Source organism: Agelaius phoeniceus, chromosome 1, assembly GCF_051311805.1.
Source record: "Agelaius phoeniceus isolate bAgePho1 chromosome 1, bAgePho1.hap1, whole genome shotgun sequence".
Lineage (NCBI taxonomy): Eukaryota > Metazoa > Chordata > Aves > Passeriformes > Icteridae > Agelaius > Agelaius phoeniceus.
The window spans coordinates 121,913,670-121,941,406 of record NC_135265.1 but is presented as its reverse complement, the minus strand read 5'-3'; the positions used below and the strand labels follow the sequence as shown (position 1 = coordinate 121,941,406).

The following is a 27,737-nucleotide window of genomic DNA, read 5'->3' as shown; positions in this document are numbered from 1 at the left end:
TTACGAGATTTTAAAATTTACGAGAGATTTAAAATGCACGCTGCCGCTGCGCCCACACCCCGAAGCTTTGCCGCGGCAGCTGTGCCGCTGCCCGACCGGGCAGGGCAGGGCCGGGCAGGGCAGGGCCGCGCCGGCCGCCCCCCGCCCCCGCCGGGCGCCCGCCCAGCCCGCTCCGCTCCGCTCCGCTCCGCCGGGGGCTGGCGGCGGCCGTGGCGCGCAGCGGTGGCGGGGCCCGCACGTCGGGGCGGTGTGGCGGCGGCCGGTGCGGCAGTAGCCGGTGTGGCGGCGGCCGGTGCGGCGGCGGCCGGTGCGGCAGTAGCCGGTGTGGCGGCGGCCGGTGCGGCGGCGGCCGGTGCGGCAGTAGCCGGTGTGGCAGTAGCCGGTGTGGCGGTGATGGGCGGCACTGCGCTGTCGGGAGCGCTGTGGCTGGGGCTGCTGTGGGCCGGGAGCGGGGCCGGGGGCAGCTGCCAGGGAAAATGCTGCCAGGGCCGGGATGCCGCCTGCGTCGGCGAGGGCTGGAGGGAGGGAGGTGGCTACGGGACCTGCTACTGCGACGGAGGCTGCCGGCGAACCGGGGACTGCTGCCACGACCACGGCCAGGCGTGCCCGGGTAGGTGCGTCCGCCCCCGGCCCTGACAGGGGGGCGGTGGAGGGCGGCCGGCGGGACCCCGCGGCCCCGGCCCTCTCCCCGGGTCCGGGAGCTGCCTGCCGGGGCTTCGCGGAATGCAGATTTCGCTGCGTTCGTGCGGGCATGGGCTCAGGGCTGCGAGAGGGGCAGATTCCTCCCTTCCCAGCCGGGCACCAGGCTGGCGCAGCGCCAGGCTCAGGAAGGGAGACAGAGACTTTTCTCCCACTAGAGAGAAAAGGTTTCCGGATCAGCTGTAGTACGGTGACAGTCTGAAGTTATTTTTCCTCTAAAATACTATGTTACTTTTCACTCAGGCAAAGTCCCAAACACAGATTGGTTGCAGGGGTGATGTCCGATTGCAGAGACAGCCGGGAAGATTAATTTAGCACTGCCTGTGTCTCTCAGCTGATTCCTCACATCCTGACAAATATCATTGAAATAATTGGGGAAGTCCCCACGGTGAGGTTTTGTCTAGGAGCATGAATCCACAGGAATTTCCTGTGAAGGCAAAAGCTTTAAAATAAGCATAGGAGCATCAGTGAGAGGGTCCTCTGCCAGCCCTTGGGTGATCGCAAAGCCTCTCAGTGAGCAATGACAAGGAGGGAAAACTAGCCCAGTTCTACCAAACTGAGTGTCTGCTTTGTAGATATTCACAGTGCCTTTTTCTGTGGGATTTCTACCCTTTGCAGTCTTTTTAAGACCTCTCTGTGCCCTGGGATGCAGGACACAGACCTTGCTTTGCAGGTGCAGTACGAATACTTGGTCAGCTTAATGTCTCTTCCCAGCTGGCTGGATGCATGCCAGCCTACAGCCAAAAAGTCATGAGCCTCTGCTGCACAGTCCTGCTAATTAGGGTGTATTTAGCAGGCTCAGTGCCATGCTGACATAGCCACATAGCTTTGGGACCCAAGTTGGCTTACATCTGCCTGGATTGGGAAGGGGGAGTACAATTCTCAGATGGTGTAGATCCATCCTAAGGGGTGTAGAACTGCACAGAAGAACTCAGCAGAGCAGAACTATGACCCCAGGTCTCTAGAAGGAGCATGGTCAGCTTCTCCACAGCTAAATAATCTCCTCAGAGTAACAGAAGGGAAAAAATGCACCACAAAGACAGAAGGTAGCATTTTTGAAATTAGCATTTTTCAAATAGATTGTTCTTTCATTCAGGAAAGTCAGTAGAGGGAGAACTGGCAAGATGGTTGTCCTACAGCCACAGCATATTGCATCTTTTCAGTAAATAAAATTATTTTTATTATTTAAGCATAAAAGGAGAGAGTTGATAAACATGCATAGTGTTAGCATTAAAACAGAGCTGAAATCCTTCAAAAAGAAGCTCAAGATTGTGCTTGAGAAGTTCTAGTTTAAGCACTTTCATTACCATGATGCCTGGGGTGATTTCTGGCACCTGATGATGCCCTGCTGTTATCAAGATGGTATTTTTTGTCTCAGGCTCAGTGTATGTCTGCAATATAAGCACACCACACTTGCACCCTGTGTGGGAGGTGGGTGCCCTAGATGCAGTCAGGAAGATGGAGTCTCAGTGGAGCCTCCCTGTCTCACTGTCTCTGCTGCACCAGAGCTGGAATTTGGCAGTCCTTGGTGGCCCAGTTCAGGGAGCTAAACACACAGGGAACTATTTCTGTTCTCTCTATTGCCTGTTTCTGCCTGGTTTGACTCCCTGCACTGCCTCGCTGCCCAGTTGTGCGAACACCAATACAAACGCAAACAGAGGGAGCAGCACATTTTGCATTCATGGGTGTGGCATGGGAGGGCAGAATTTTGGCACCCTGGCAAGGTGGTCCTAGAATTCACACATCCACAATTCTAAATTTATGAGAAGTTGTTCTTTTAAAGGCAAGTGATCGTATATACTCTCTATGGCAAGTAGTCATTAGCTTGTATTCTGTATAAATATTCTAAAAATTCTAAATTCAGAAATTCTAATTCAGAATTTCTAAATAGTTCCAGTGGAAGTTTTTATTGATTTACACAAGTGTGGCTGAAAATGTTAGACTCTTTTTTATTCCTATTGGATGTTGAGGTGTCCCTATTGAGTCTTGTTAAAATCTACATGTTTAATGACACCAGGGGTGTTCACTGGCATAGCTCACTGTTTTGAATGTAGAGTTCAAAACTTTAAAATAGAAATGTGAAGAAAGGGGATCAATGGTTCTCATGCTACTGCTTGTTTGTCTACCTGTTCACAACTCATGATTTCAGCACCTGCAGAAATGACATTTCATCCTCTGGGGAAAGTGTAAAGTGCCTCAAGTGTAAGTAATCAAGAGATGCTAGGATGCAAGAAATGTTAGGAATCGTACAATCCATGCTCCAAAATAAAAGAAACCTCTGAAAGAATGAACATCCTAAAGCTGCCAGCAGCACGGTTAAATTCTGCCATGTCTAAAAATCATTGTAGGTTTGGTACTTTATAAATAGATGGCTCAGCAGAAGTTCATGGACTGCTGAACTCAAGTTCAAGAGTTTTAAAATAAACTTCCTTATAGTTCTAACCCTGAAGAATATTTTTGAATAAATGAAGAATATTTTTGAAGAAAGAATATTTTCGTACACAGCATTTTAAATAGGAACTACTGTCCAATGAGAAAGCCTGAGGAAGGAATCAGCTCACCATTTGAATCAAAGTGGTTACTCTGAGAAAAACTAGAGATCCTTACATATTACAATATATGTTGTACAATGAACATACTACAATCATCCATTTTTCTTTTTCCAGGGATGGGAAAAATTAAATAGAGTTTGACTCAGAAATAAGGATCTGTGTTTCATAGTGCTACAAATGGAAGACAAAACCAAAGTTTTGGCTACTCAAGCTGTCTTTCATAAGATAGCAATGTAATTTTTCTGTGATTTTTTTTTTAAATTTCAAGTGTTGCATTAGCTTTCACATTTTGGTAGGTACCTGAGAACAAATCCCTTCCTTCAGTTTCCTTTGACTTGCATCCTCTTCATTGTTTCAAGGAATCACCATTAAACATAGTTAAAATCGTTGTGTTAACTAAGCTGAGCAAATAGCAACACAGAAAGGGATCTATAAAGATGTAGCTAATACTTCTTTTAGTGTGTCAAGAGATGGCACCATTCCTTTTATGTCAGCTCGTGGACCCAGTCTCTGTCATGCTGTGGAATTTGACATCTTTCCAACAAGGCACAAAATCAATCCACTGTCCCTTAATAGTTTTTGGGTACTGACTGCAAGAGTGACATTATTATCTCACTGCCTAAATTCCATTCTAGCAACCCAATATTCTTATTTTTCCACATGACTAGGGCACTTCATCCTTCTTATTTTAAGTCTTGATAACCATAAAATTAGCATGTATTTCTGCAGATGACCAATATTTAACTGTCAGCTTGGTTTGATTCCAGTAAGACATGAAGTCATCGCTTTGTTATGCACTTACTCAGTCCCTTTGGGAGTTTCTTCCTGGAAAATTTGATGTTAGACCAATGTTATCTGCATATCAAGGTGCTAATATGGGATTAAAGTTCTGTGGATGTTCTTATTTATGCAGGTCATTCATGCAGCCAGCTTGGGAGAGAATCAATAGATAAGGAAACAGGCTGGATGGACACTTACTGTCCTTTGGATACTTGGGTAGAACTAAGATGTGTGATCAGGCGTTCAAGTCTGCTTGTACCATAAATCAAGTGGAGTCAAGGACTGTGTCTGGACCCTGCAGCCAGGTTGCAAAGCCTGTGAGGTCCATACTGCATTTAGCACTTGTCCTGGCTATCCCATGGTGGGGTCTAAGACATTTTAACTATCACCGGTTTTATTTTCTAGTTCACAATTCTTGGAACAAACAGTCTGAGAGCTGTACTGCAGCATGTCAGTGTGGTGCCTTCACTGCCACAGAGTTTGTGTCATGTACTTTGGGGTACCTGGATGTGTCTGAGGGCACTGTCTGGTGGTGCAGTGTCAGGTGTCTGCATGTGGCAAAGGGGGCTTTTTCTGTGGTTGTCCAGCACTGTTCTACAAATCATACTCAGGAGCTGTCTGGGAAGGTGTTCATCAGTAAGTAGAGGAAAACACCAGAGAATACTAATTGTTGAGCAGGATGGACAACTGGTGGCCCAATACCTGGGGCAGCCCTGTAGTTCTGTTTCAGTAGAATTCCTGAGGGCGTGGGATGCAGCATCCTCAGCCACAATACACCTGGTGCTGTCAGGGCTCTCAAAAGTGGGCAAGTTTGGTCAGAACAGCTGGTGCACAGCACAGTGAGAACAGAGGAAGGGAATTTTAGTAAAGTGGTAAGGACATCTGCCAAGTAGCCTCTTTCAGAGGTTTTAGAGGTTTTATCTGCTTTATGATATTGGTAATAGTCCAAGAAATTAGAGATGTAATGACAGAGCAAACACTGCAATTTCTATGTTTTATGAGAAGAGTCACAAACCCCAAGGAGGTTATCATATTCTACTCTTCCTTCCCAGTGTCTTGTACTGGCAGAATCCCAGAGGGCATAAAATATTTTCCTGAAAGACTAGTTTGGTCCCATCACTTTCCTGCAACACTGATACAAAGATGTGACTAGTGGTTAAACTGTAAAGCTTCTTGGGGATTTAAATTGTAATCTGGAAATGCAAAAAAAAAATTGAAAATGTGATATGTTCCATTACAAGCTAATGAGAAATAGTACACCTGGGAAATGAAAAGTTGTATTTAACTAAATAATGAGAAGCATGACCCAAACCAATCCAGAACCAGTTTAAGATAGCCCAGCTATTGATGATAATGTGTATATTGTACCATTCTCTAACCTGGAGCACCTACCAGGTAGCCTCCAGGAAAAAAGGCTACTGGGAATGGATCACCAGTCAGATTAAATGTCCTTGTAGGCCACAAACTGAGGACAACTCATGTAGGGAAATGATTGCTTATCCTTAGAGAATTCTTCCACTTGATGGATACCCATGTGTGAGACATTTTTCTTGTCTGCTCTTTCATGGCTCCTCCTGCCACGGCTGCGCAGATTTGAAGCTCCCAGGTGGAGGGGTTGTGTTTGTTCCATCAGTGAGCATCCAGAGATGATCTTAATCCAACCCCTCAGGGCTCAGCCTGCAGTGAAGCTTTGAAAAGCTGTAGTATTCATTCTAACTGCTAGGGAAAGGGAAAATTTTTAGGTTGTACAGTTTTCAAAAACGGACTTGGTGTTCCTGGAGATGAGGCTGAGGAAAGCAGTTTCATGAAGATGTAAAATGGCTGTATGTTCTTTACAGTTGCATATTGTTTTAATGGAAAAATGAAGTGAAGACTTCTATGTTGTGTAGTTTCTCACTCAGGAATATGTATCTATAACCTGTTTTTGTATTCTGCGAATGACACTGCAAAACCTTTTCTTCCCTGCCTGAGGGAAATGCAGTTTCTTATGATTCAAAGTTTACTTAAAAAATAATGGTACTTTCCCTAGAATTTTTGACTAAGTTCAGAGGAAGTTTGTGGTCCATGAGAACCGAAATTCAAATATCCAGTGGGCTGTTCTGTAGTTGGGAATGAGCACGACCTGTGTTAAAACAGAGAAACAAAGCTGTGGCAGTGGACACAGTTCAGTGTTGAAGAAAAAGGAGTTAAAAATTGATCTGAAGGGAATAAAGAATGCTGCTGTTTAATGTTCCAGCCTTTAAACAGAATCTAGTGGTGTAGGAGCTGCCAGGGAAGGTCAGACCAGTCTGGTGTAGGTAATCCATGAGCTGGTCTCCTTTGAGGCTAATGCTTTATGCTTCAGGAGAGGGTACAGAAGAACCCCACGGCTGTAGTGAAAGGTTTGGATGAAGGGCTGTTTTTTTGGGGACAAGGGATGGAATAGGGAGCCAAGCATTGCAAGCAGGTTTGAACTTTCAATTTGAGTATGCAAAATCCGGAAAGAGCGTTCAAACCCATATAAATAAAATTAGAAAAGAGAAATTAAAAAGAACCCAAACCAAACAAAAAGCCCCTCGAAATAGTCTTATTATCTCAAGCTTTTGAGAGCAATTAGGATTAAATCAAAGTCCTGACCACTAATAATGTTTTAATACTGCTTTGCAGCTATTCCCTGTGTTGTGGGGGAGTGGAGTCATTGGAGTGGCTGTGCAGAGCAATGTCATCCTGGGCTGCGGGTCCGTCGGCGCTATGTACAACAGGAGCCTCAAAACGGTGGGGAGCCATGCCCAGCTCTGGAGGAGAAGGCTGGCTGCCTGGAATACCTGACTTACCAGGGGGAGGACTGCGGCCACGAACATGGTATTCTCAATTTCATCTCTCTGCTGTATATTGTGTCCATCACAGCCATCATAAATTTTACTGACCTCAATGAACAGCAAAAAACCAAGCATCTATCTGCAGTTAGCTGGTTAAAATTATAATTTAGAACTTTCTACTGTCATATTGCTTTTTATTCAATAATTTGTTTTTCTACTCTGGCTTTTCATAATTTCTGTTAAGCAAACAACTAAGCTGTGTGCATTCCTTCAGTTGAATCTAAGTATCAAATTATCTCTGTGCGAAGTTAGAGCACAAATTCAGTATGAAACAGGAAATAGTACTCCTTGTGGGATTCCAGTACATCCTATTACCTCACTGGCTAGATGGCATGCATTATTAGATTTTTTTTTCTGAATAAAGAGAGCTTAGCTGTAAGGAATGGGGTTGAGGTCCAATGTTGCCAGCCTTTTATCACGTTTTCAATAAAGTGAGCCAGCATTGCCATCCACAAGCTCCTGATTCATTCACCCACTGTTACAGTAATTGAAATATGACTCAGCTGTGCCTTGCTGTTTTACCATATCCGTTTTTTTCCTCAGTCCCTGCTTTCATAACTACCTCTGAATACGGTAAAGAAAGAAAAAGACGAGCAGCATCTTCTCTCTGGCCTTCAGACAAAGAAGCAGCAGGGTAATCTATTTATCATATGTATGTGGGTCATCTTGTTTGGTAGAAAACAGCTGTCTACAGAGAAAAATGTAATTAAATTTAAATGCAATAATTAAACAATAAGCTATAGCTTGTACTGGTTTTCTCTCCCGCAGTTTATTTGCATGTTCTACATATTGTTTATTACTTGCTAATTGTCCTGAATCAGACATTGGGATCATGGCAGATCTTTTGAAAGCCAGCAGTAAACAATGCTAAAACAAAGCCGAATGTATCCTAAGTGTAAGTCTGAGAAATTAGATGTAGGTCTCTGAACAACGTGGGCTGAATGGGATTGGTCTCAAGAGACCTTTTTTTTTAAACTGTTTGACACAAGCAGTAAGAAATTTTGTTTAGTTACCAGTAGAGATGGTAATGAAGTTTAAATTAGGCTATTACTGGGTCTGTAATGCTCATAATGTTTTGTCCTGTGCTATTTTTCCTAGAACAATAAAACTCATTGATATTCTAAAGTCTTTTTTTCATTTTCTTTCAGCAGCATAGAAGAATATGGGTTACTGAGATCTGTTTTTCAAAATAATTTAAGAATACAGAATATTACCAGAAAGTGAGATTATACATTAAACACAGGACAGGGGCATAGAATGAGAAATAGTTTGCATAATGTTTTCCAATCCACTGATTGGGCTAGGGTCAGGAGATTTGTTAGCAATGATGATGTCTAACTTGCACCACCCTTACAATATATAAGTCCATTCAAAGTGCCTACTTGGCTCATGCTTGATGTCTCATAATTTGGTGCTTTCCCTCCTGAGCAGATACTGTGTGGAGTTCCGGACGGAATCTCTTTCCCAGCAGTGTGCTTTGGAGACGCGCCCGCACGCGCGCTGGATGCAGTACCTGCGCGAGGGACACACCGTGTGCGTGGCCTGCCAGCCGCCGGCCATGAGCCCGGCCACGCGGCGCTGCTCCGGGGATGGCCACAGCGCGCACGGGTAAGCCAAACCCAGCACCGCACTTCAGACTTCTCAGGAGCTCGTTAAAAGCTGCATTTATTGTAACTACAAAATGGAACAGCTCAAATCGTTTGTAGAGCTCAGAAGGTTTTATCCTTTCGCTTCTCACAGAAATTGCTTTTAAAACCTAGATAAAATTGGGAAGTCATTTCAACATAGGAGTTTAATGCTTTATTCACTATTGTGAAGAAGTGATGGAACTTGTGTAGTGGAAGAGGACATTTTACAGCTGTGGGCACTTTAACTTAAAAAGTGTATTTCCTGCCATAGTCCAAATCTGCAGATTTAACACTGGTGGATTGGTACTCCCCTCAAGCATATATACCTGGTTTTTAGAAAAGTAATTGTGAAAGAAGATATTTATTATTAAAGTAGATACTTATTATTCAGAACTGATTTTTATTTGATCCATACATTTATTAATATGCATACTACTTAATACCTGTACAACCAGCTGCTCAACCCACCATCCAGGATATTTTTACTTAGGAATATAATGTCTGCTCCAGAAAGCATTTTAAGAGCTAGATGAGTTTAATAAGGCCTTACATGATTAAATCTTCTGACATTTTATACAACACAATCCAGTAACACTAAATACACAGCTTTACTCCTCTAATTTCATATTTACTCTCATTTCAGAGATAAAATTTTACACTGGGAAGCAATTGGCAACTCTCAGTGCCAAGGAACCTGGAAGAAGATCCGGCAACTGGACCACTGTTCCTGTCCCCTGGTGCATAGTTTTATTTTTACATAAAAGTTTAAAAGGCCTTTAAAATTGCAACAAAAAGACTAAGAAAATTAACACCAATGCCAAGAAACCTATATATTTCTGCTGCATTTCTGGAGCCTTAACAAATTTTAAATGAGTCAGGACTTTGGCAGAATCATTTCAGGAAATTCTCTTTGCCTTAATACAAAATGCGAAGACTGATCTCTGTATTAGAACACTAGAAGCATGTTACCATGTTTCTCTTTTGTAATTAAAGAATTAATGTTTCTAACCATAGTAGTTGCTTTCCTTAAGTTCTCCATCTTTACTGGCCATAGCCCTGTCTCCAGGCAATGCTCCTACTCAGTAGTGAGCCAGCCAAATATTTTCAAGTCTGAGAATAGTTACTGTCAATATTTAAAAGCAAGGGTGAATAAAAATGAAGTTTTTGAAAGCTAAAACTGATTTCAGTTTAGGTACTTTGTTTCTCTCCAGTATCATCTAGACAATTTTTTACACTATAATTGTGTAAGTATTCTTCCTCTACACCGCAGTTTTCACATTCAGCCACCTTCATGAAGACATAGACCTAGTCAGAACTTCATGTCAGTAATACACAGTCTGACTTTTCTGGTAGTTGAACTTAGACAAGACTTTGTGACTAAGGCCTTGGCTAAGAGTAAAAAAATTACTTATTTGGCTAAGCGTAAAAAAAATTACTTATTACTAGTTAAAAATGCTCATCTACAATGATTAACATAAGAACCTGCAACATCTGAGCACTGGCAAGACTGCTATGCAGGTTGAGAAAATTTCCTGTTAAGACAGGCAGCATCTCCATGCAACATTAAGACTTCCTGGAAGAAGCCATAGAGTCTCTTAGCAAGAATGAGGAAGTGGATCTGCTTGAGGTTCTGTCCACAATAAGAGTGTGTTGTGAAACAAACCTTTCTCAGAGAGCTTTGTTTTAATACGACAAATTCAGAGAGGTGCTTGTTCTTAAAAGGTTCTTGGAAAAGAAAAACTTTAGCCAAGAAAAAAAGGTACAGAAAACATCTGAATTCAGGGGATTTCGCTTTTAAAAGAATGCTGTATTGTGTTAGTTCAAGTCACTAGATTCACACCAGCATGACAGTGGAAAGCATGAGTTTTCTGAGATTGTGCAAATCTCTTCCAAATGATCTGAATCCAGAGATACAGGCTAGTGCCATCATCCATCTGTTCCAGTCTCCCATGAGCAGGAGAGTTGCAGTGGCCAGCAGAGACCTTGATAGTGACCTCCATTTAAGTGTATCTTTGCTGTCACTGACAGTGTAGACTCATTATTGAGCCCCACTTTGGCCATGTGTTTTTGAGCTTTCCCTTTCCTGCTGGTCTGGAAGAAGGCACTGATCAAGACAAGGTAAGTGGCACAAACTAACCAAGGAGCTGCTAAGTGCTAGTATAATAGGGTTCCTTTCCATGTAAAAAACTAACCAGTCCCTTTGTTACTTAAAAATACAACATTATATGAATTTATGGTTTTTAACTGCAGAAAAAAACCACAACAAACCATCATCTCAGAAGAAAATTAGCAATACTAATAAATACATACTTTTTGGTAAAAGTTACAGAAATGTCAAGTCTGACCTAAAATTCAAAGTGAAGCAAAACACACTAGAATGGGTTATATGGCAGGAAGTGAAATTATGAAAAAGTCAATCTAAAAAGAGATACAGCCCTTTAAAAATACAGAACACTTGACTTTTTATTAGCCTCCATCAAATTAAAGATGTTGCCAATCAGATCTAATACCCCTATTTACATAACAGACATTTCTTAAATCACTGCAAACATTTTCACATTTCAGAATCTAGGTTATCTGTTATTGCATGTAGCAAAAAAGGCCAGACTTTACATTTAAGTCATCATTACCAGAGTAGGTAGGCTTACACAAATGTTTTATACCTATTACTATTCTGTTTCATGTTTTATGACAGCAGCACTGCAGGACACTCTGAGACTAAAATAAGATGTTATTCTGAAAAGCTAGAGTAGGTCTTTATGTAGGGAAAGGTCAAGAAGAGTTGGTTCCTGTAGCCCAAATCAACTTTGTTTGATCTTGCTCAATGTTCTCCACCGGTCTTTCAACATGACACTTGTTCGGTTGTTGAAGTTACCATGGGCTAAAATTTTAGCCCAGTTACCCACTCCAAACTCCCTTACTCCTGATTTCAGCTCCAAGTCTTCTTTTGGAGTCCATTTCTAGGGCAAGAAAAACACCAGATATATGAACAGAGAAAGGTATTAATGTGAGAGCTTATAGCAAATATAAAAGCAAGTTTTCAAACAGCTCTCTAGTTGTAAGAGTACACATGTCAGAGGGGTTTTTTGAGCACCATATCTTGAAACTAGAGATAAATGATAAATTTGTAACTGAACCTGTAGAGCTTTATGGGGGCTCCCAAAGGGGACCTTAGTAAAGCCTTGGGTTAATTGGAGTAACAGGATTGGAAGGAAAAAATGTTTATAGAACATTACAAGAGCCATAAGAATTGTAAATGGCTGAATCTGACAGCCTAAAATTTATAGCTTGGTGGGATAAAAGAAAGGTTGGTTTCCCAGAGTATGTATAAAACCTCTTCCTATAAGTAACAGATCACTTCCAACTATCAAATGGATAAATGGTGTTGGCTATAGAGCAGAAGGGAACATTAGAAAATCATGTTATGGCTCACCTTTACAACTGAAACCTTCAAAATTGTACAGAACTGGGCACAAAGGGAAATGCAGGTGCAAAGGAATAGCCTCAGCTTAAAGCCAGCTAGTAGATCTGGTAAGTGCAAGGAAATGTGAATTACAGGGGAACAAACATCACTTAACTCTGAAAATAATGTACCCAATGGAAATGTAATCTTATGGCTGCTGCCATTACACAAATGCATACCCTCCTGCTTGTGCACAAAGAGAAGATGAGCAGCAGGAACACCCAGCCAATATGACTGTCACAAGAACCCACATCCATGGAAATAGGAGGAAAAAATAAATTTATTTCTTAATGACGTGGAACCCTTTTGGGATCTTTAAAAGATTCTGCTCTTGTAAGCATCATCAGTACAGTCTCTGGCCAGGTGACAATTTTAAGCGCTATTCTGCATGGTTCCACCCTTCTGTTAAATTTAAACTTCTAAAAATTGCAGCAGGGCTCAGACATCAAAGACAAGGGGGAGTCTCTGAGGGGGAGGGAACTTAGATAACATTCAGCCTCAAAACTGTAACAGATCAAAACTGTATCCTGGTTTTTCTCCAAAAAGGGAAAATGTGGCATCTACACAAAGTGCAAACTGAGGTGTGTAAAGACCAAACTTCAAATCTCCAAGCTGGATTTATTCCAGCTTAATGCAAGTATCAGGGCCTTTTCAGTAAACTCTGATCACTGACAAACCTCACTAAGCAGTGAAAGAATTACAAGTAATAGTAGTTCAACTGTATTTCTAAACAGTTAGGAACCTAAAACTTCTCTAAAGTAGTTTACCCTTTATCAAAAATACTTCCTTTTTCTAATTCTTCCTGTTCCACAGATCTTTTGCAACATTAGCAGTGAATAGCTTTTTTTTCTACTATTATTAAAAGGCCAGAGATTCCATTGGAATAATGTAGTTCATCCCATTTCAGAGCATGCCAGAAAACTTTACTAAATAAAATCTTTATTCAACTAACACAGTTATGCTTGACCTACAGCACCAGATAATTCAAATACTTTCATCAAAAGAGACAATCACAACCCTTGTTACTTGCAATGATTAATTACATTTGCTGTTAAAAGGGTTGTTTTTAGCTTGTTTTTATTCTTAATTGCTCACATTGAGCTTTTAAAAAAAATAAATTTCTTCCATTTATTGTATAAATGAGGGCCTGCTTTACAGGTAAATCAGGGACTGACTCTTTTCACTGAGGAACAGAACAGAGCAATAACTTGTCCCCTGCCCCACTCACTGACAAGCTCTCTGTCCCCTCTGGGACAGAACTTATGTAGATTCCAGCTTTGCACTGTTACAAGAGTGGTTGAAAGCCTGGACATAATGCAGCACTACGCTTGAGCTCACATCAGCACAGTGCCTGGTCCACAGCAACAATGTGACATCTGGCCAGCTCTGAACACCAGCAGAGCAAGCTTGAGTTTGCCAGGCAGAATGTGAAGACATTCTCTCACAAATCTGAAGATCTTGTTATTCCTTTGAGTCAGTTCTGCTCTAGTAACCTGTCTTCCTTTATGCATAAGGGGACTCTGCTCTGAGTCAGAGCTTTTTCTCCTTCAGCTTTAAATATATGATTTTTTTTTTCCATACAACTCTGACAAAACTCTAAACACCCAGATTTTCAGACACATTGCTAATTTAAATCACGTATCATCCAGATTTTAGACAACTCAAAGGACTTGCAATATAATTACTGGATATAAAATTGAGTACAAACAGTTCTCTAAATTCTGTGACACTTGCATCCCCTAATTTAGGAATGAGAAAATAAAGTGTGTGTCCTTTCAATAGCACTGCAGATTGTTCTATGCAGCTAACTGAAAACACTGCAATGAAAGGCTGAAAATGGGCACTGAACCATTGCAATGAAATGCCATTTACAAAACAAGAGCAAACAATGCCAACATTGAATGAGGGACTACATGGAAAAGGAAGTTCTAGAAGTCAACAGCTTGACATTCATTGCATTCTTTCATGCATGTGGACAATTTTATAACCCAGATGATTAAGCAGAGGAGCAGATTTATTGTTTAAAAGGCCAATTATCATTGCTTTCTATAAAACATTTATGAGGTTTTAGTGGTAGGGAGTAAGGCATAAATATAACAGAGGAACAGATGCCTACAACTTTTCTAAGTGTTGAAAGAAACACAGTTCTGAATCTTAAGTTTCATTTAAGTTCTTTTAACATTTTCAATGCCCCTGTCAGATGCAGTTCTCTACAAATTTAGTCTTTATATTTCAATCAAGGTTGACATATAACAGCATAACAACATAATTAAGCAAACAAGTCCTATTTTTTTCTAACAAGATGTGTGTGTAAGCCCTAGACCTAGACACAGTGCTTGTAGGTGACCCAGTAACAGACTAGCTCAGCACAAAAATATGTGACTACAAAGCTTTCATTAGCTCTGTGTCATTGTGGTCCAAACAGTTTAATTCTTGATGTTGAAAACAAGCTTGATGGAAGGGCTCATGCTTACCAGCAACTGCCTAACAAGGTACCTATCCAAGTATATGTGGGAATAAAGTAATTTTGTCTTTAAAGGCAAAAAGCAAATCCAGTAAGTGATGATTTTTTTTTTTAAGGACACTGGTTTTATCTGCAGCTTTTAAACAGATTGTCAGTGATCTAATTATTCCTGAGATTTGTGAGAAAGTGAAAATCTCTTTATAGGGGCTTAAACTTCAAGAATGAGGTCTCATTTGAGGACAGCATGTAACTGAAGATTTAATCAGTACATCAACTTCAGTAAAAATGCTAAAAGAAATAGGAGGAAGTACAACTCTCCTCCGGAAAAAAAAAAAAAACCAAACCAAAACAGATTTGGTCTTCCCTGTTATGTGAAAAAGTGAACACCAGAAAAATGAAACAGCTCACATCAAAATGGATATATGATAACTTGTATATAACTTGATATATAACTTGTACTATAATCTAAACAGAAAGACTCCACGTTGCTTCCTAAGAGATATTATGAAGAGGAATCCAACAATGGCAATACACGTATTCAATGGTAATTTCTTCAGTTATCATGATAAAATGCTGAAGGCTCATGAAGGAAAATTGGCTAGAATCAAAAATTAGCTTGAAAGACCCCAACATCAAAGCAACTTCCAATTGCATTCTATTAAGGCATACACTTCTGCACATCCCACCAATGGGAATTCTAGCATTAGTGAACACAGGAGGGCTATTTTAATGTAATTTAATGAAGTAGGCTTACCCATGAAGAGTGCATAAAGGATCATTTGAAATGTAGCATTACAAGAAGACCCTACTATTTGGTTTATAAAAACTAGAGTAGTTTTCCAAGTAAATATGTTTTTGCATCACATAAAAAAGTATTGAATTATAAAACTGCTAAATCTTTAAGCTTCTAAGCTGGAAAATGAGTTGCCTCAGATAATTGCCTGAAATTCTCACAGGCAAATGACATCCTGAATTCTTTAATACAAACTGTGGAAAGAATTTTTTATCTCACACTAAGCTTTGGTAATGGTGTATTTCAACAAATAAAAGCCTTGGAAGCATTAGCAACAGCAATATTTGAGACAGTAAAAATATGTTATATTTCCTGTCTCTAAAAGAAAGGGACTGTAACAATTTCAGGAACTGTAGCACTTGAGTAATCTACTGAATCTTAAATCTAAGCACTAGATTTAAAAATTAGATTAAAGCTGAGAAAAAAAATCTGTGCATGCAGATTCATTTTATCTCTGTTTAGAAGAGAAAATAGGTACAAACCTGTCTTCTTCGGCTATATGCCAAAGAAACTTCATTTTGTCCCACATTTTGCATGCTGTTAAGACCTAGAAGACAGTTAATATAAATCCAAAACAAAGAGGAGTCAACATCAAGGCAGCAGTTTTGCATTTTACCATTTAGACCTGACAAGAATATACACTATTTTGATATGCTTTGACAGATTGGGAAAATTTCAATGTCTCTTTACATACATACTTTTATAAATGAATACATGTGAATCTTGCCATAGTACAAGGGCTACAAAAAATAGGATATTCAAAAAATTCACCCTAATTTCTATACAATAGAGTTCACAGAATTATATTTTAAACACTTAGATAAAAATTGGTACATAATAACAAAATATTCGATTTTGGAAAAAACATTTTTACTATATGCATGACTCTCATTTTACATTGAATGGGAAGTAAGAACCAATCAGAACTATGATTCTTTGAATACAAATTCCATCATTTCCAAGTAGATGTATCAGGTTTTAACTGTGGCAAGCATTCAAGGCATCTTAAGAGTTTGTCCTTCCATATACAACATGGCCATGTGCAGGAACTATAACATCATCTTGCTGTGGTAAGAGGGTACTAATGGTCTTAAGAACTTACTTATAATTATTATATTATCTGTGTTAGTTTTTAAGAAGTAATACCAGGAAATCACACAAACATCCTGACTTTGTACATTTTACAATACAATTTGTTTTTCAGCTAACTCCTTTAGTTCTTTCCCAATCAAGTTATCTAGCACAGAATTCAGAAAGAAATGAATTTCAGTACTCCTGTCAGCTTTCTTTGGGACAGAAAAGCCTAAGTCCTGTAAACCAACCAAGCAAATCAGAAAATAGTGAATAATTTTGCAAAATTAATTGCTAGAAAACATTAAGCCACTTCACAGCTTCCTAAATATGGCAACCACCAAATTTGCATTTGTGCAGAAACCATACACAACTTTGAGTGTTTTTATCCACGACAATCATTTCTGCATTAATCCAATCACATGGGATGGCAGTTAGAAATAAGTGTTTGACATGACTGTTTTGAAATTGTAAAAATAAACTAATACTCACTCTGAAGAGCTCTGCTCTCTTTGGGCTTCTGTCTTGAACGTCTCCTGCAAAGAACACAGATCTGAAGTAAAAATACAAAGTACTTGATGAAAAGTCTGTAACCAGAGCAATAACACAAATTTTTTACCTTGCTATGGGTTTTTTTATGACTCCGGATGACTGACTTGTGATACACTGTTTCTCTTTCACCAACCTTAAAAAGAAAAGACAAAAAGATTATTTCCTAGGCAGCAACTTGCCATTTATATGATTCAACAATATTTTAATGAAAGAATCCTAAGACTTCTCTACAGAAGCAGTGGCATAAAATAACTGACTGCTTTAATGCATTCACCCTCTTAACCTTGCCTCCCTATACCTGGAGGAGAAATACAGAATCTGCCGAGTTGGAAGGCACCCACAGGGATCACTGAGTTCAGCTTTCAGCTCTGCACAGACATCCCCAGGAGTCACACCATGTATCTGAGACCACTGTGCAAATGTTTCTTGAACTCTGTCAGGTTTGGTAATGTGACCACTTCCTTGGGTAGCCTGTTCCCAAGACATTTAAGTTGAAGATAAGAGGCATTTTGCACTTCTATTTTTCATTAGGAATTATTTCCATAGGTATTTTTGAACAAGTCTTTCATTATATCTCTCAGATGTGTCAGGAGCTGCCCTTCTAAAAAAACAAATTAAAAAAAAATCTTATGACTTGTCTTCCTCTATACTGTCTGCGTCAGTGTTTTCTTAACTAAATGATGCCAAGTATTCCAAGTAGAAAAATGAAGAAATACAGACTCTATCCCAGCTAAAGCCAGCAATTTATTCTCCCTGAACAAGTGGTGATAAACCTAGAATATTAGCATTTTCCAAAATAATCATATCATTGTTCTGAAGGTTTGCACTGTCAGAATCATGAAGCAACATAACTATTTCCCTTCACACTAGTATCATTAAGGGGTCAGCTGTAAGAAAAATGTAAGACTGATTCCATTTCCTAATTCTTTTTCCTCTTGAGATGACCTATAGCCTGAAATTAGAACTAAAAGGAGTTCAATCAAGCATTAAAAAAGCAAAGTCTTTCTTGTCCTTATATTATTATAGACTGACAGCTGTTAAAACTGCAAATTGTGCAACCTCACAAATAATTAAACTTAATGACAGGCTTTTTCATGCAAATGCCAAAAGTAACAACCACAGAAGAACATAAATTTAAAGAAAATAGGGAATGTGCTTGTAGCTAATTTTCTATTGGACAGCAATTTGGAATTTAGTGCCCCCCCTTTTACCTACTCTTTGATCTACAAGTTTCATGTTACCATCCAAGTACATCCCTTAGCAGTATAATACTTAATACAAACCTTTGTTTTGTTTCCAAATCACTTTTGCCATTTTCATTGACTTCCACAGGTCTGTTCTGCAGTGTTGTTGCTCCCAACCCTTTAGACACCACATGTTTTGTGGCTTCCTGTGAGAAATGTAATTGATATCTTAAAATTAAAGCCAGGCAGTACCTAGATAGGAGTTTGCACTAAGATTAACATGCATACTTTTTATTAGAACTAGCAGTGCTTATTTGACAGACATTTCAGAGGTATTAACATTAAAGTAAGTAGTTTCAAAACAACTTTAGCATGTTAAGTTGAAATCCATAAAGATCTTTATCAACTAATAACTTGGAGAAATTTTAGTCATAGCTGCAACTGGTTTTTATAGGGACACAACAAATAGTTGCATAATGAGTGAACTTAAGAATGTGTTGAGTAAATTACAGAACTTAACTAAGACTGCAAATACTATCAAAGTACTCCAAAGTCTGGTTTTTATAACTAGGTTAGAAACTAAAACTGACAGGTGTCAAGTTTATCTAGTTCCATAGTACATGGCAGGACAAAGCATACATGTAGCATGTTCAAAAGACATGTCTGAGCAGATTTAAGGCTTGTAATAGAACCTTTTTTGCACTGGCAAAAAATATTTCTAACATCCTGCTCAAACTTCTAGCCACAAACTAAGATTATTTCTCCTCCATTGCCAAGCAAAGGAAGTAGTAAATCATTACTCCTTATAGAGTACCTAAAAGGGGTCTCCTACACTGAATAATGATGGGACAAACTTCTTACCAGAGCCTTTAGAGGTAGGACAAGAGTTAATGGTTTTAAACTAAAAGAGGGTAGATTTGGACTAGATTTAAGGAAGAATTTTGTTTTGTTTATGATGACAGTGGCAAAACATAGAACATGCTGCCCAGCAAGGTTGATGTCTGATCCCTGAAAACCTTCAAGGCCAGGTTGAATGGGGCTCTAAACAACCTGATCTAATTAAAGATGTCCCTGCTTATTGCAGGGTTGCTTATTGTGGGTTGGACTAAACTACCTTTAAAGATTCCTTTCAATCCAAATTACTCTATGATTATACTTCTACATCTGGCACTAGAAGAAAGAGAAATTAGTAATTAAAGCTAGAATGTTCTTCTGCAGAGAAGACAGCATGCACTGCTGGGAGACCTGTGTGCTGCACAGAAGTGGGAATTCCTTACAAAGCTGTCTCCTCCATGTGCCAGAATAACTGTTCAAAGTAAGATTTGCAATGTGGGTGCAGACAGTAGGACAAACATGCAGGCAGTGGGGATGCAGGCAGTGAGGGCCTTAGGCATGTTTAGTATGGAATTCTGGGCCTTCTCTGACACCTCCGAGCCTCCACTTCCTCTTAGACTCAAAGAAAGAGCCTTGAAAAGTAAACTTGAAAACTGACATTCAAGTGAAAGCATTAAAAAGTATTCCTTGTATTATACTTTGAGTGTATGTAATAAGTTGTCCAGTCTCTCTGGTAAGAGAATGAAAAACAGAGAGGAACTTCAGGATTGTTTATTTAAAATTTGCTTCTTATTACCTTTAGACGTCTGTGCTTTTGTAATTGAATAATTCAATATTCTTTTATACGAAGTAAACATAAGAGAAATTCTTTACAATCCTCCTGAAGATGAACTGAAGAAGGAATGTTGTTCTTGCCAATTTTAAATCACTTTTGAGCAAGACTGTTTGTAAGGAACATTTGTATTTACAGGAAAACAGCAATAATAGCTTGCTATCTCCTAACTCCCCTGACATTCCTAAAGCTTTTATCCAAATTAACAGGTCTTGATTTTTTATTTTTTGTATGGGAAGACATGTAGGCTTAAATAAAATAAGCATTAAATATAAAGCTACATTTTTAAAGGAGTCCCATATCAGAACTGCATCTCTTAAGCAGCTCTTGTTTTAATTATACTAATGTCCTAACTATTTTTCTAATCAAAAAGTTGTGGGAAAAACATTCATAGAAGATATTTAAGAGGAGTCTCTTTCCTACTAACTTTCTCCAAGACATTAGTTAAAACAAGAAGGTTGAAAATAAGACAATCCAAAGGAAGGCAAAGTTTCCTTTTCATCTAATACAGTAATTGAATATTGCCCAAACAACCCCCTTGAAAGGAGAAATCTATTTAATCGTATCAGGTAAATTTTTTCCAAAGTTTTTAAAATACTTTCAACATACCTGTATTAAGAAGTTAGTTTCATTTTCTTTCAAGAAAAGTTCAATGTAAGACTTGATTTTACTTATCAAAAGACTGTAACTGAAGCTTTGCAGAAGAGGAACATATGGATCCTTGGTTTTAATTACGGTTGCCAGCTTCACCCTTAAAGGCTAAGAAAAGCACAGCTTTATACAACACAATCCTGCAGCAAACTTGGTATCTATGCTAAACAGGAAATACAGAAAGCTCAACATGATGATTATACAGTTTCCTGCATATCCCTATACAGTTCATGCTGCAGTTTGAAACAGTTCTAGAGTCAACTAGTCATAATGCCAGGTATGTACCTTATGTAAATGGTAAAGTGTAACTCACCAGAGATTTACATTTTCATTTCCATTATGAATAACACTGAAAGCAGAGGTGTCAATGGAGGAAAAACACCCCAAAAAAGCCACCCATTACTCGGTTTTCTCTTCTCATTTGCTGCCTCAAAAAGACTGCCATTGAAAGGGGTGTACAGTGTTCAGGAGAAGGATAACTTAGTACAGCACCATTAAGGATACATTAATACTGATAATTAGAAATTCTTATTTTGTCTACCAATACCTCTGAATTTTACAGAAGCCAATATAGGCAGAGAATTATCTTCTGTGTATATGTCATTTTTATATATGAATTTGAGTATATTACCACAATCTACACTTTCCAAACATCCAAATCCTCTGAATGGAAGTGTATAAGTTATACACAGGCTACTACTTACATAGAGCATGTGTCCTAATATACCAGTTGAAGATATAGGAAGCATTTTTAACTTCTTTTCACCTGCAGTTCTTCTGTTGCTCTTTTCTCCACTCCAGCAAACTCAAGTTGTGCACTGTGATTTGAGTGAATATCTCTCTATTATATTAGAGAGATATTCACTCAAACTTGCACCTTTCTGAATGATGCAGTCAGCTTCAAACCAGGAGGTGGCCTAACATATATGTTGTCTTTTCCAGTCTGAGGCATAATAGCATCCAGTCTGAAGCTAATGAGTTTTGCTTCCCTGGGATGCTTTGGTACATAGAACACTAATCAAAGGTGACAAACAGAGTCAGTCCCCTACAACAGAAATCAGCAAATTGGCTGTTAGTAGTCAGCACTATCAAATTCCTAGAATTTGTAGTGCCATCTCACTCCTCATATGAAGTGGAAGAGGGGATGAAGGACAACTGCTGCTAAAAGCATTTTACTCCTACAAAAATCATCCAGTATGTCTATCAATCTCCTGGCCACAAATTTCCTTTTGTATTTTAAAGTGACATAGGTATGAAAGTGACTGCACAGACAATAATGAGATTGAAGTTATGCAGGTAGGATTTGCTAGCTTTGCAAACCAACTACCCTCTTTCTCCTCTGAAAGTCAAGAGCTTTTAATGCAATTTAAACAAGTTACTACCTTATCTGATTCAGAGTCTGTGAACAGCCTTTCAAGAACTTCAGCAGCTTCTTTGAAATATCTGTTTTCCATATGGACTGCTACAATCTACAAGAAATATAATTAAAAGATATGGCGAAATACTTTCCACCTGAGATTCAGAAAAAGCAAGAGAATTCACAATTCTACAGTTTTCTAAGACTCCAAAAATTCAGATGATTATATATTTAAGGGTTACTGACACATATCTACTTCTAACAGTTAACTCTGAAATGAGTTTTGAAATTTATTTCAATTGGTATCTTTTTCAGATTGGCAGCTTTTGAAACAAATTTTAACTGGTACAAACAGGACCCATATGAGATAGAAAAAGGTCCCCTGTACAGATCTATTTACTCTGTACTAAAACTGAAAATTCAGTTCAGTCTGCTAATAGCCCAAGATTTTTGTAAAAAGGGCTCTGTTTTAGTAAGATAGAATTTTTAAGGTTGGACAAGACCTTTAAGGTCATCAAGTCCAACCATCAACCTAGCACAAGACCACCATGTTCACCATTAAACCATATCCTCAAGTGCTATATCCACATGTCTTTTTCAAACACTTCCAAGGATAGCGTCTCCAGCACTTCCCTGGGCTGTCTGTTCCAATGTTGTGCAACTCTTTGTGTGAAAGTTTTTCCTTATACCCAATCTAAATCTCCCCTGGCACAACTTGAGGCCATTTCCCCTCATCCTGTCCCTAGCCACCTGGGAGAAGAGACTAACTCCCACATGGCTCCAGTCTCCTTTCAGACAGTTATAGAGAGTGACAAGGTCCCCCCTGAGCCTCCTTTTCTCCAGGCTAAACACTCCCAGCTCCCTCAGCTGCTCCTAGTAACATTTGTGCTCCAGACCCTTCACCAGTTCCTTTGCCCTTCTCTGGACTTTCTCCAGCACCTCAAAGTCTTTCTTGTCCTGAGGGGCCCAGAGCTGAACACAGGATTCGAGGTGTGGCCTCACCAGCGCTGAGCACAGGGGACAATCACTGCCCTGGTCCTGCTGGCCACACTGTTCCTGATACAGGCCAGGTGCCATTGGCCTTCTTGGCCACCTGGACACATCCTGGCTCTGGTTTAGCTGCTGTTGACCAGCACCCCTGGGTCCTTTCCTGCCAGGCAGATTTCCAGCTACTCATTCCCAATGAGTAGGTAGCATCCTGAAGCATTATGAGTAAGTCACACAGACCTGAATTTGAATCAAGCGACGAATTTCTTCATGAAGTTTTTCCAGTTTAATTTCTTCCCTTTCAAGTAAAGTCCAGAAAGACAGAGCAGATTCCAAAGGTGAAATTCTTTGATCGTTTTCAAACTGTAATCCTTAGAAGGAAAAAAACCCAAAGTACTTATAAAAATTAAAGGATAAAGTGAAATAGATTACAGTATGCAGTAAAGTAATAGAATATAGTATGCAGTAAAGTAATATGTATTATACAATTTCAATTCCTTTTTCCTCAAGTTTTAGGTGTTTAAGAAACCTGAAGCAACTGTCTTCTTTTCAGAGACTGGTTCTTCCTACCATTGCTACTAACATTACTGCTGCATTTTCAGGGGCAATTATGTCAGCTAATTATTGTTCACTTAAAATGCCACTTGCAATTAGGTATTTGGTCTGGCATTAATAATACATTAAACTTAGCATGAGATTTCACAACATTTGATATTGATACTATTAATTTTGTAATATAATCAGCATGCTAAGTAGTTTGTTTTTTTCTTCCTGTGTCTATCACTATTTCCATGTCTAACCTTCTGTTGTATTTGAAGTGCTTAAACCAAGAGGGAAACTCAAACAGGTCTACACAGGAGTGTCACTTAAAAAGCAGAAGCAACCCCCCATGCCAGTGTACTGCTGTGCCAACACCAAGGTTTGTGCAAACTCCCAGCAAAGGATCAGTGACCAGTTCTGGCAGAAATCTGGTCTAGCCAAATATTCATCCCCTTATCACTCAAGCAGTTTCCCAGTCTGGTCATTGCACAGCTGCACAAGTGAGTGTGCCAAGGTAACAGATGCAGGAGGAGCTGGCAGGTGCACAAGTGCTTCTTGCCCATGGCACTGCCAACTTCACCCAAGATGTTCACTGAACTACAGCCTCACCTATGCCTTCATTTTATGGCATCAGCAGAATCTGTCTTAATAACTTATTCCTTTCATTAAGTATTTTTCAGACAGAAGGTAAGCAATTTACGCAATACTGAAGAGAAAAATTATTTTATATCCACAATAAAATAATGTCAAACAGTGAAATTTCAAACACTATTATGTGCATATATACACATAACTAAAACAAAAATGTGTTTAACTATTGTCTCAATCAAGTAACATGACACTTCATATTGTTTATTTTAATAGTGTAAAACAAAAGTGTTGAGCTCTTAGAGAGCTGAAACAGCCTTGTTTGTGTGATCATCACAGATCAAATATTTTAATAACTAGAAAAATAGGAAAGCTACCATATATTAACTTTCCATGTACATTGTGCAGCTACACCTGATGTAATACCTACTACACACATGCAATCTTCCTCACCACACAGATCATTCTCTACTGACAAGATAAAAACACACAATGAAGTAATATTCTCAAGTGTTATATACAGTAATATAATTTAGAGCATTAGGACAAAATTTTCATAATTTTTGTACTATTTTAAATAATTTAATGAACTATTTTATATATTAGAATTTGATTTCCAAGCTTAACTAAATCAGGATGCCATAAAACCTGATAAGAAACATAGGAAATTTAATTGTATAAAACCAAAACTTTTTGGCATTGCTAGGCTAGAATACACTTTTTTCTTCCACGCTCATGCTTTTAAGACTGCTTCTGAAGTCTCTTTAAATTCCAAAGAGTTTTATCAAACAGTGAAAAAAAAAGAAGTTAAGTCTTCCAGAAACTCAAACAAAATCATCTTGGCTAAACCAACAAGTTGCAAATGCAGCCAAACAGAAGATGTAGTGAGTAAGAGCCCCAAGGACTTGCTGCCAGCTGAGATCTTACAGTCTTCTGTAGGAAACATGGGCAGTCATCCTTTTCATCCATCTTCTCATTCCTGCTGCCTGTCCTACTTTAATCTCTAGAGTTAGATGTGCAGAAAAGAACACATATCCCGAGTTTTAAACTTGTAAGTATTGCTCACTAAGAGCTAGTCAGGTCTTTCCAGTATGTTTCTTTTGTTGATACTACTCTGACAAAAAAAACCTGGTAATTTAAGAAGTACATGGTCATTCAAACTCCATGTAGCTAAGTCAGTCAGCACAGAGTGACACCAGTGCTGCAGACAGCTCAGTCACACGTGTAACAAACATAGTCCAAAAAGTAAATAAATTGAATATATTTATTCAATTTATTTATATATAGCTATATCTATATTCAAAAAATATATATGTGCATAGTAAAGGCTACGTGAAAGCATGTCTAATGTACCTGTGTAGAAGTTCATGCAACTATTTTTAAACACTTGAAAAAAAAGAACCTGAGTATTTACCAAGGCTTTTTCCTTGTGCAATTCTTATCAAAAGCTGGCAGAGATATACTGTTTTTTTCTGATGTTGAGGTATTTGGGAGAGGCCACTAATAAGAGCTGTAAAAGAAGAGAAAATTCAAGTCAGTTTTGCTCCACCACTGCCACAGTGTGGCTAGATATATACTAGACACTGTGTTATCAGATTTTACTAAATTTCTAATTCCTTAAGAAACCAATGAAGCCCACTTCATTAGTATTCTTCCTTGCTAAAACAACTGAAATAATATTTAAGAGCTTGACCAGAAGAATATATCCTTTTCTGAAGAAACAGCAGAATTAATCACAGGCTTCTATTCATCCAATTCAAAGACCATAGTATTAAATGTAGAGGTTTTTTTGGTAAGTAGGGCACTACAAAAGACAGCTGTCTGCTCCAAAGAACACTTCCAGGGAATGCCCACAAACCATGAGCCACAGACAGACTGGTATAGCATGTTGCTATAGCAACTTACAGAAATAAAGCAGTAAAAGCTACATGGAAAGCTTACTCAGAAATGTAAATTTACAAGGAAAATCCTCCTTGCAAGGGTGGAAGGTCACAAGGATTATTACATATTTTAAAATGGGAGCTATCATGAGCTTATTCCCATCATTCAGGTTACTGTGAATTTCTTATGCTAATGTGCTGGATATAGTAATTCAACTTCACACCATAATACAGAACCATTCAAAATGAAAAATGAATCACAGAATAATTGGGGTTCAAAGGAGCTGCTGGGTATCATCTGGAACCACTGCCTTCCTACCTTTCTGCACTTGCTTCAGTTTGAATTGACTTTCTTGTTGACAGCCAATCATTATTTCTGTAGGGTCTCCTTTTGTCACATGCAAGAGTAACAGTTCTGTGTTTCTATGAAAAAACCACACCTACTTTTCTATTACAATCTTATGACTGTGCTTAGCTTTTCCCAAAGACTTTTACAATACTGACTTCATAATCTTAGAGTGCCAAACTCTTTCCTCTGTTGCTGAACAGTGTAGGAGCAAGTTCAAAATTTGCTATTACTTGTTATTTCCACATGACATTGAATTCTGTACAACTTAATTAATAGTTTCTACTAACACACTCAGTCTTCCCAGGAGATATTTTCACTCTGCTTTTGCATTGCATTGTCTCTGCTTCCCACCTGCACAAAACCTCAGTACAATTCTCCTGCTGAGCTGCAGTCCAAAGGCCACACATCGAGAAGCAACATAAATAATTTAATCTAGCAGCCCCCCATTCAAAGTACTTTAGTAAATTATCATTAGATTTCTTACCATATCCCATATCAACCTACTTTGTAATCATTCTGCATGCCATTGTATTCCACTCTTTGCACAAATTTGAACAAGTCATACTGCTACGTTCACCTGAGTCAAGAACATCTACACAGACAAAATATCCCCCAAAGCTCTAACCTGGTATCCGCAGGAAAACTGCTTCTTACAGAAGAAAACATCATAAATCCATCAAATTTATCTGAGACTTAGACATTTACTTCTAATTGTCAACCATTCTCACGCTAAAGTTTATTCCCATTTTAAATATATGTTTTTCCATTCAAAACCCAGTCACCACACTTCATCTCATCTCATCTCTGTCTGCCAGACTATAGTTCTCTGAAATACTTCTAGCACTGCTATATTGCTGCCGTGTGCGAGTGCTGCCGATACCACCCCAGCCCTCCACATCCCGGGGATCTCCTGAGGTCCCCGAAAGAGCTGAGCATCACCCCCAGCGCTGTTGACCACGGTGGTCGATGGGCAGTGAGTGTTTTAGCGCCCCGGCGTGCAGGAGGGCGCTGCCCCTGCGGCCCCTCAGGACTCGCTGTCCCGGGAGCGGCTGTGGAGAGCCCGAACCGCCACCGCCCCTCACCCTGCGCAACGTCCCTCCACCGCCAGAACTCCGCCCCGCTCTGCTCCGCGAAGTGCCGGCACAGGCAGGAGCAGACAAACTCCAGCATCCACTCCGCGGCCACGGCCTCCAGGGCCTCCGGCGGGGCCAAACTGACGGAGCTGCTCACGGAACTGCTGCCGCCGCCGTCCGCCGCTCCCGGCGCGTCCTGGGCCGCCGTCGCCATGTTCAAACTGCGCGCCAACGGCTGCCAACCCCGAGCTTCGCCGCGTCACAGCCAATCAGAGCGATCGTACCGCCCCGCTCTGCATCCAATCAGAAAAGTCTTTCGGCCCGGCCCCGCCCTGTTCGCCGAGCCACAACCAATCAGCGTGGCCGCCCCTCACGGCCCGGGTCGTCGTCGCAGCGCGCTTGTTTTGATTCACAAGTGCCCTTTGGTGGCGGAGTGGGGGAGTGCTGTCCCGTGTGGAGCTGGGCTCTGAGAGCCGCCCTGTCCTATGTGGAGCGGTGGCTCTCAGAGCTGCCGTGTCCCATGTGGATCGCTGTCCTGTGTGGAGCGGTGGCTCTCAGAGCTGCCCTGTCCCATGTGGAGCGCTGGCTCTGACAGCCGCCCT

The 27,737-nt window shown here is 39.8% G+C and overlaps 2 protein-coding genes across 2 annotated transcripts; one reads left to right on the top strand and one right to left on the bottom strand.

Moving 5' to 3' along the window:
• The first annotated feature begins 338 nt into the window (after nucleotides 1-338).
• On the top strand, nucleotides 339-9,530 carry SBSPON (somatomedin B and thrombospondin type 1 domain containing). Its single transcript, XM_054646846.2, has 5 exons — nucleotides 339-610; nucleotides 6,678-6,872; nucleotides 7,433-7,523; nucleotides 8,321-8,497; nucleotides 9,161-9,530. The coding sequence occupies exons 1-5, from the start codon at nucleotides 394-396 to the stop codon at nucleotides 9,276-9,278; spliced, it is 798 nt and encodes a 265-aa protein (XP_054502821.1). The 5' UTR covers nucleotides 339-393; the 3' UTR covers nucleotides 9,279-9,530.
• A 120-nt stretch (nucleotides 9,531-9,650) lies between these two features.
• Nucleotides 9,651-27,367, bottom strand: TERF1 (telomeric repeat binding factor 1). Its single transcript, XM_054645425.2, has 10 exons — nucleotides 27,145-27,367; nucleotides 25,248-25,343; nucleotides 22,946-23,076; nucleotides 21,744-21,830; nucleotides 20,320-20,469; nucleotides 18,144-18,250; nucleotides 16,928-16,993; nucleotides 16,801-16,844; nucleotides 15,720-15,784; nucleotides 9,651-11,477 (listed from the first exon to the last, which is right to left on the bottom strand). The coding sequence occupies exons 1-10, from the start codon at nucleotides 27,347-27,349 to the stop codon at nucleotides 11,319-11,321; spliced, it is 1,110 nt and encodes a 369-aa protein (XP_054501400.2). The 5' UTR covers nucleotides 27,350-27,367; the 3' UTR covers nucleotides 9,651-11,318.
• Between the last annotated feature and the right edge of the window lie 370 nt (nucleotides 27,368-27,737).

Excerpts from the sequence above, each read along its gene's own strand:
- SBSPON (XM_054646846.2), top strand. The coding sequence starts at position 394 with ATGGGCGGCACTGCGCTGTCGGGAGCGCTGTGGCTGGGGCTGCTGTGG. Across the intron at positions 611-6,677 it reads CCACGGCCAGGCGTGCCCGG|CTATTCCCTGTGTTGTGGGG; the intron begins GTAGGTGCGTCC and ends ACTGCTTTGCAG. Across the intron at positions 8,498-9,160 it reads GATGGCCACAGCGCGCACGG|AGATAAAATTTTACACTGGG; the intron begins GTAAGCCAAACC and ends CTCTCATTTCAG.
- TERF1 (XM_054645425.2), bottom strand. The coding sequence starts at position 27,349 with ATGGCGACGGCGGCCCAGGACGCGCCGGGAGCGGCGGACGGCGGCGGC. Across the intron at positions 21,831-22,945 it reads GTCGCTTGATTCAAATTCAG|ATTGTAGCAGTCCATATGGA; the intron begins GTCTGTGTGACT and ends TATTTCTTGTAG. Across the intron at positions 20,470-21,743 it reads CAGACTCTGAATCAGATAAG|CCTTTAAGGGTGAAGCTGGC; the intron begins GTAGTAACTTGT and ends TGCTTTTCTTAG.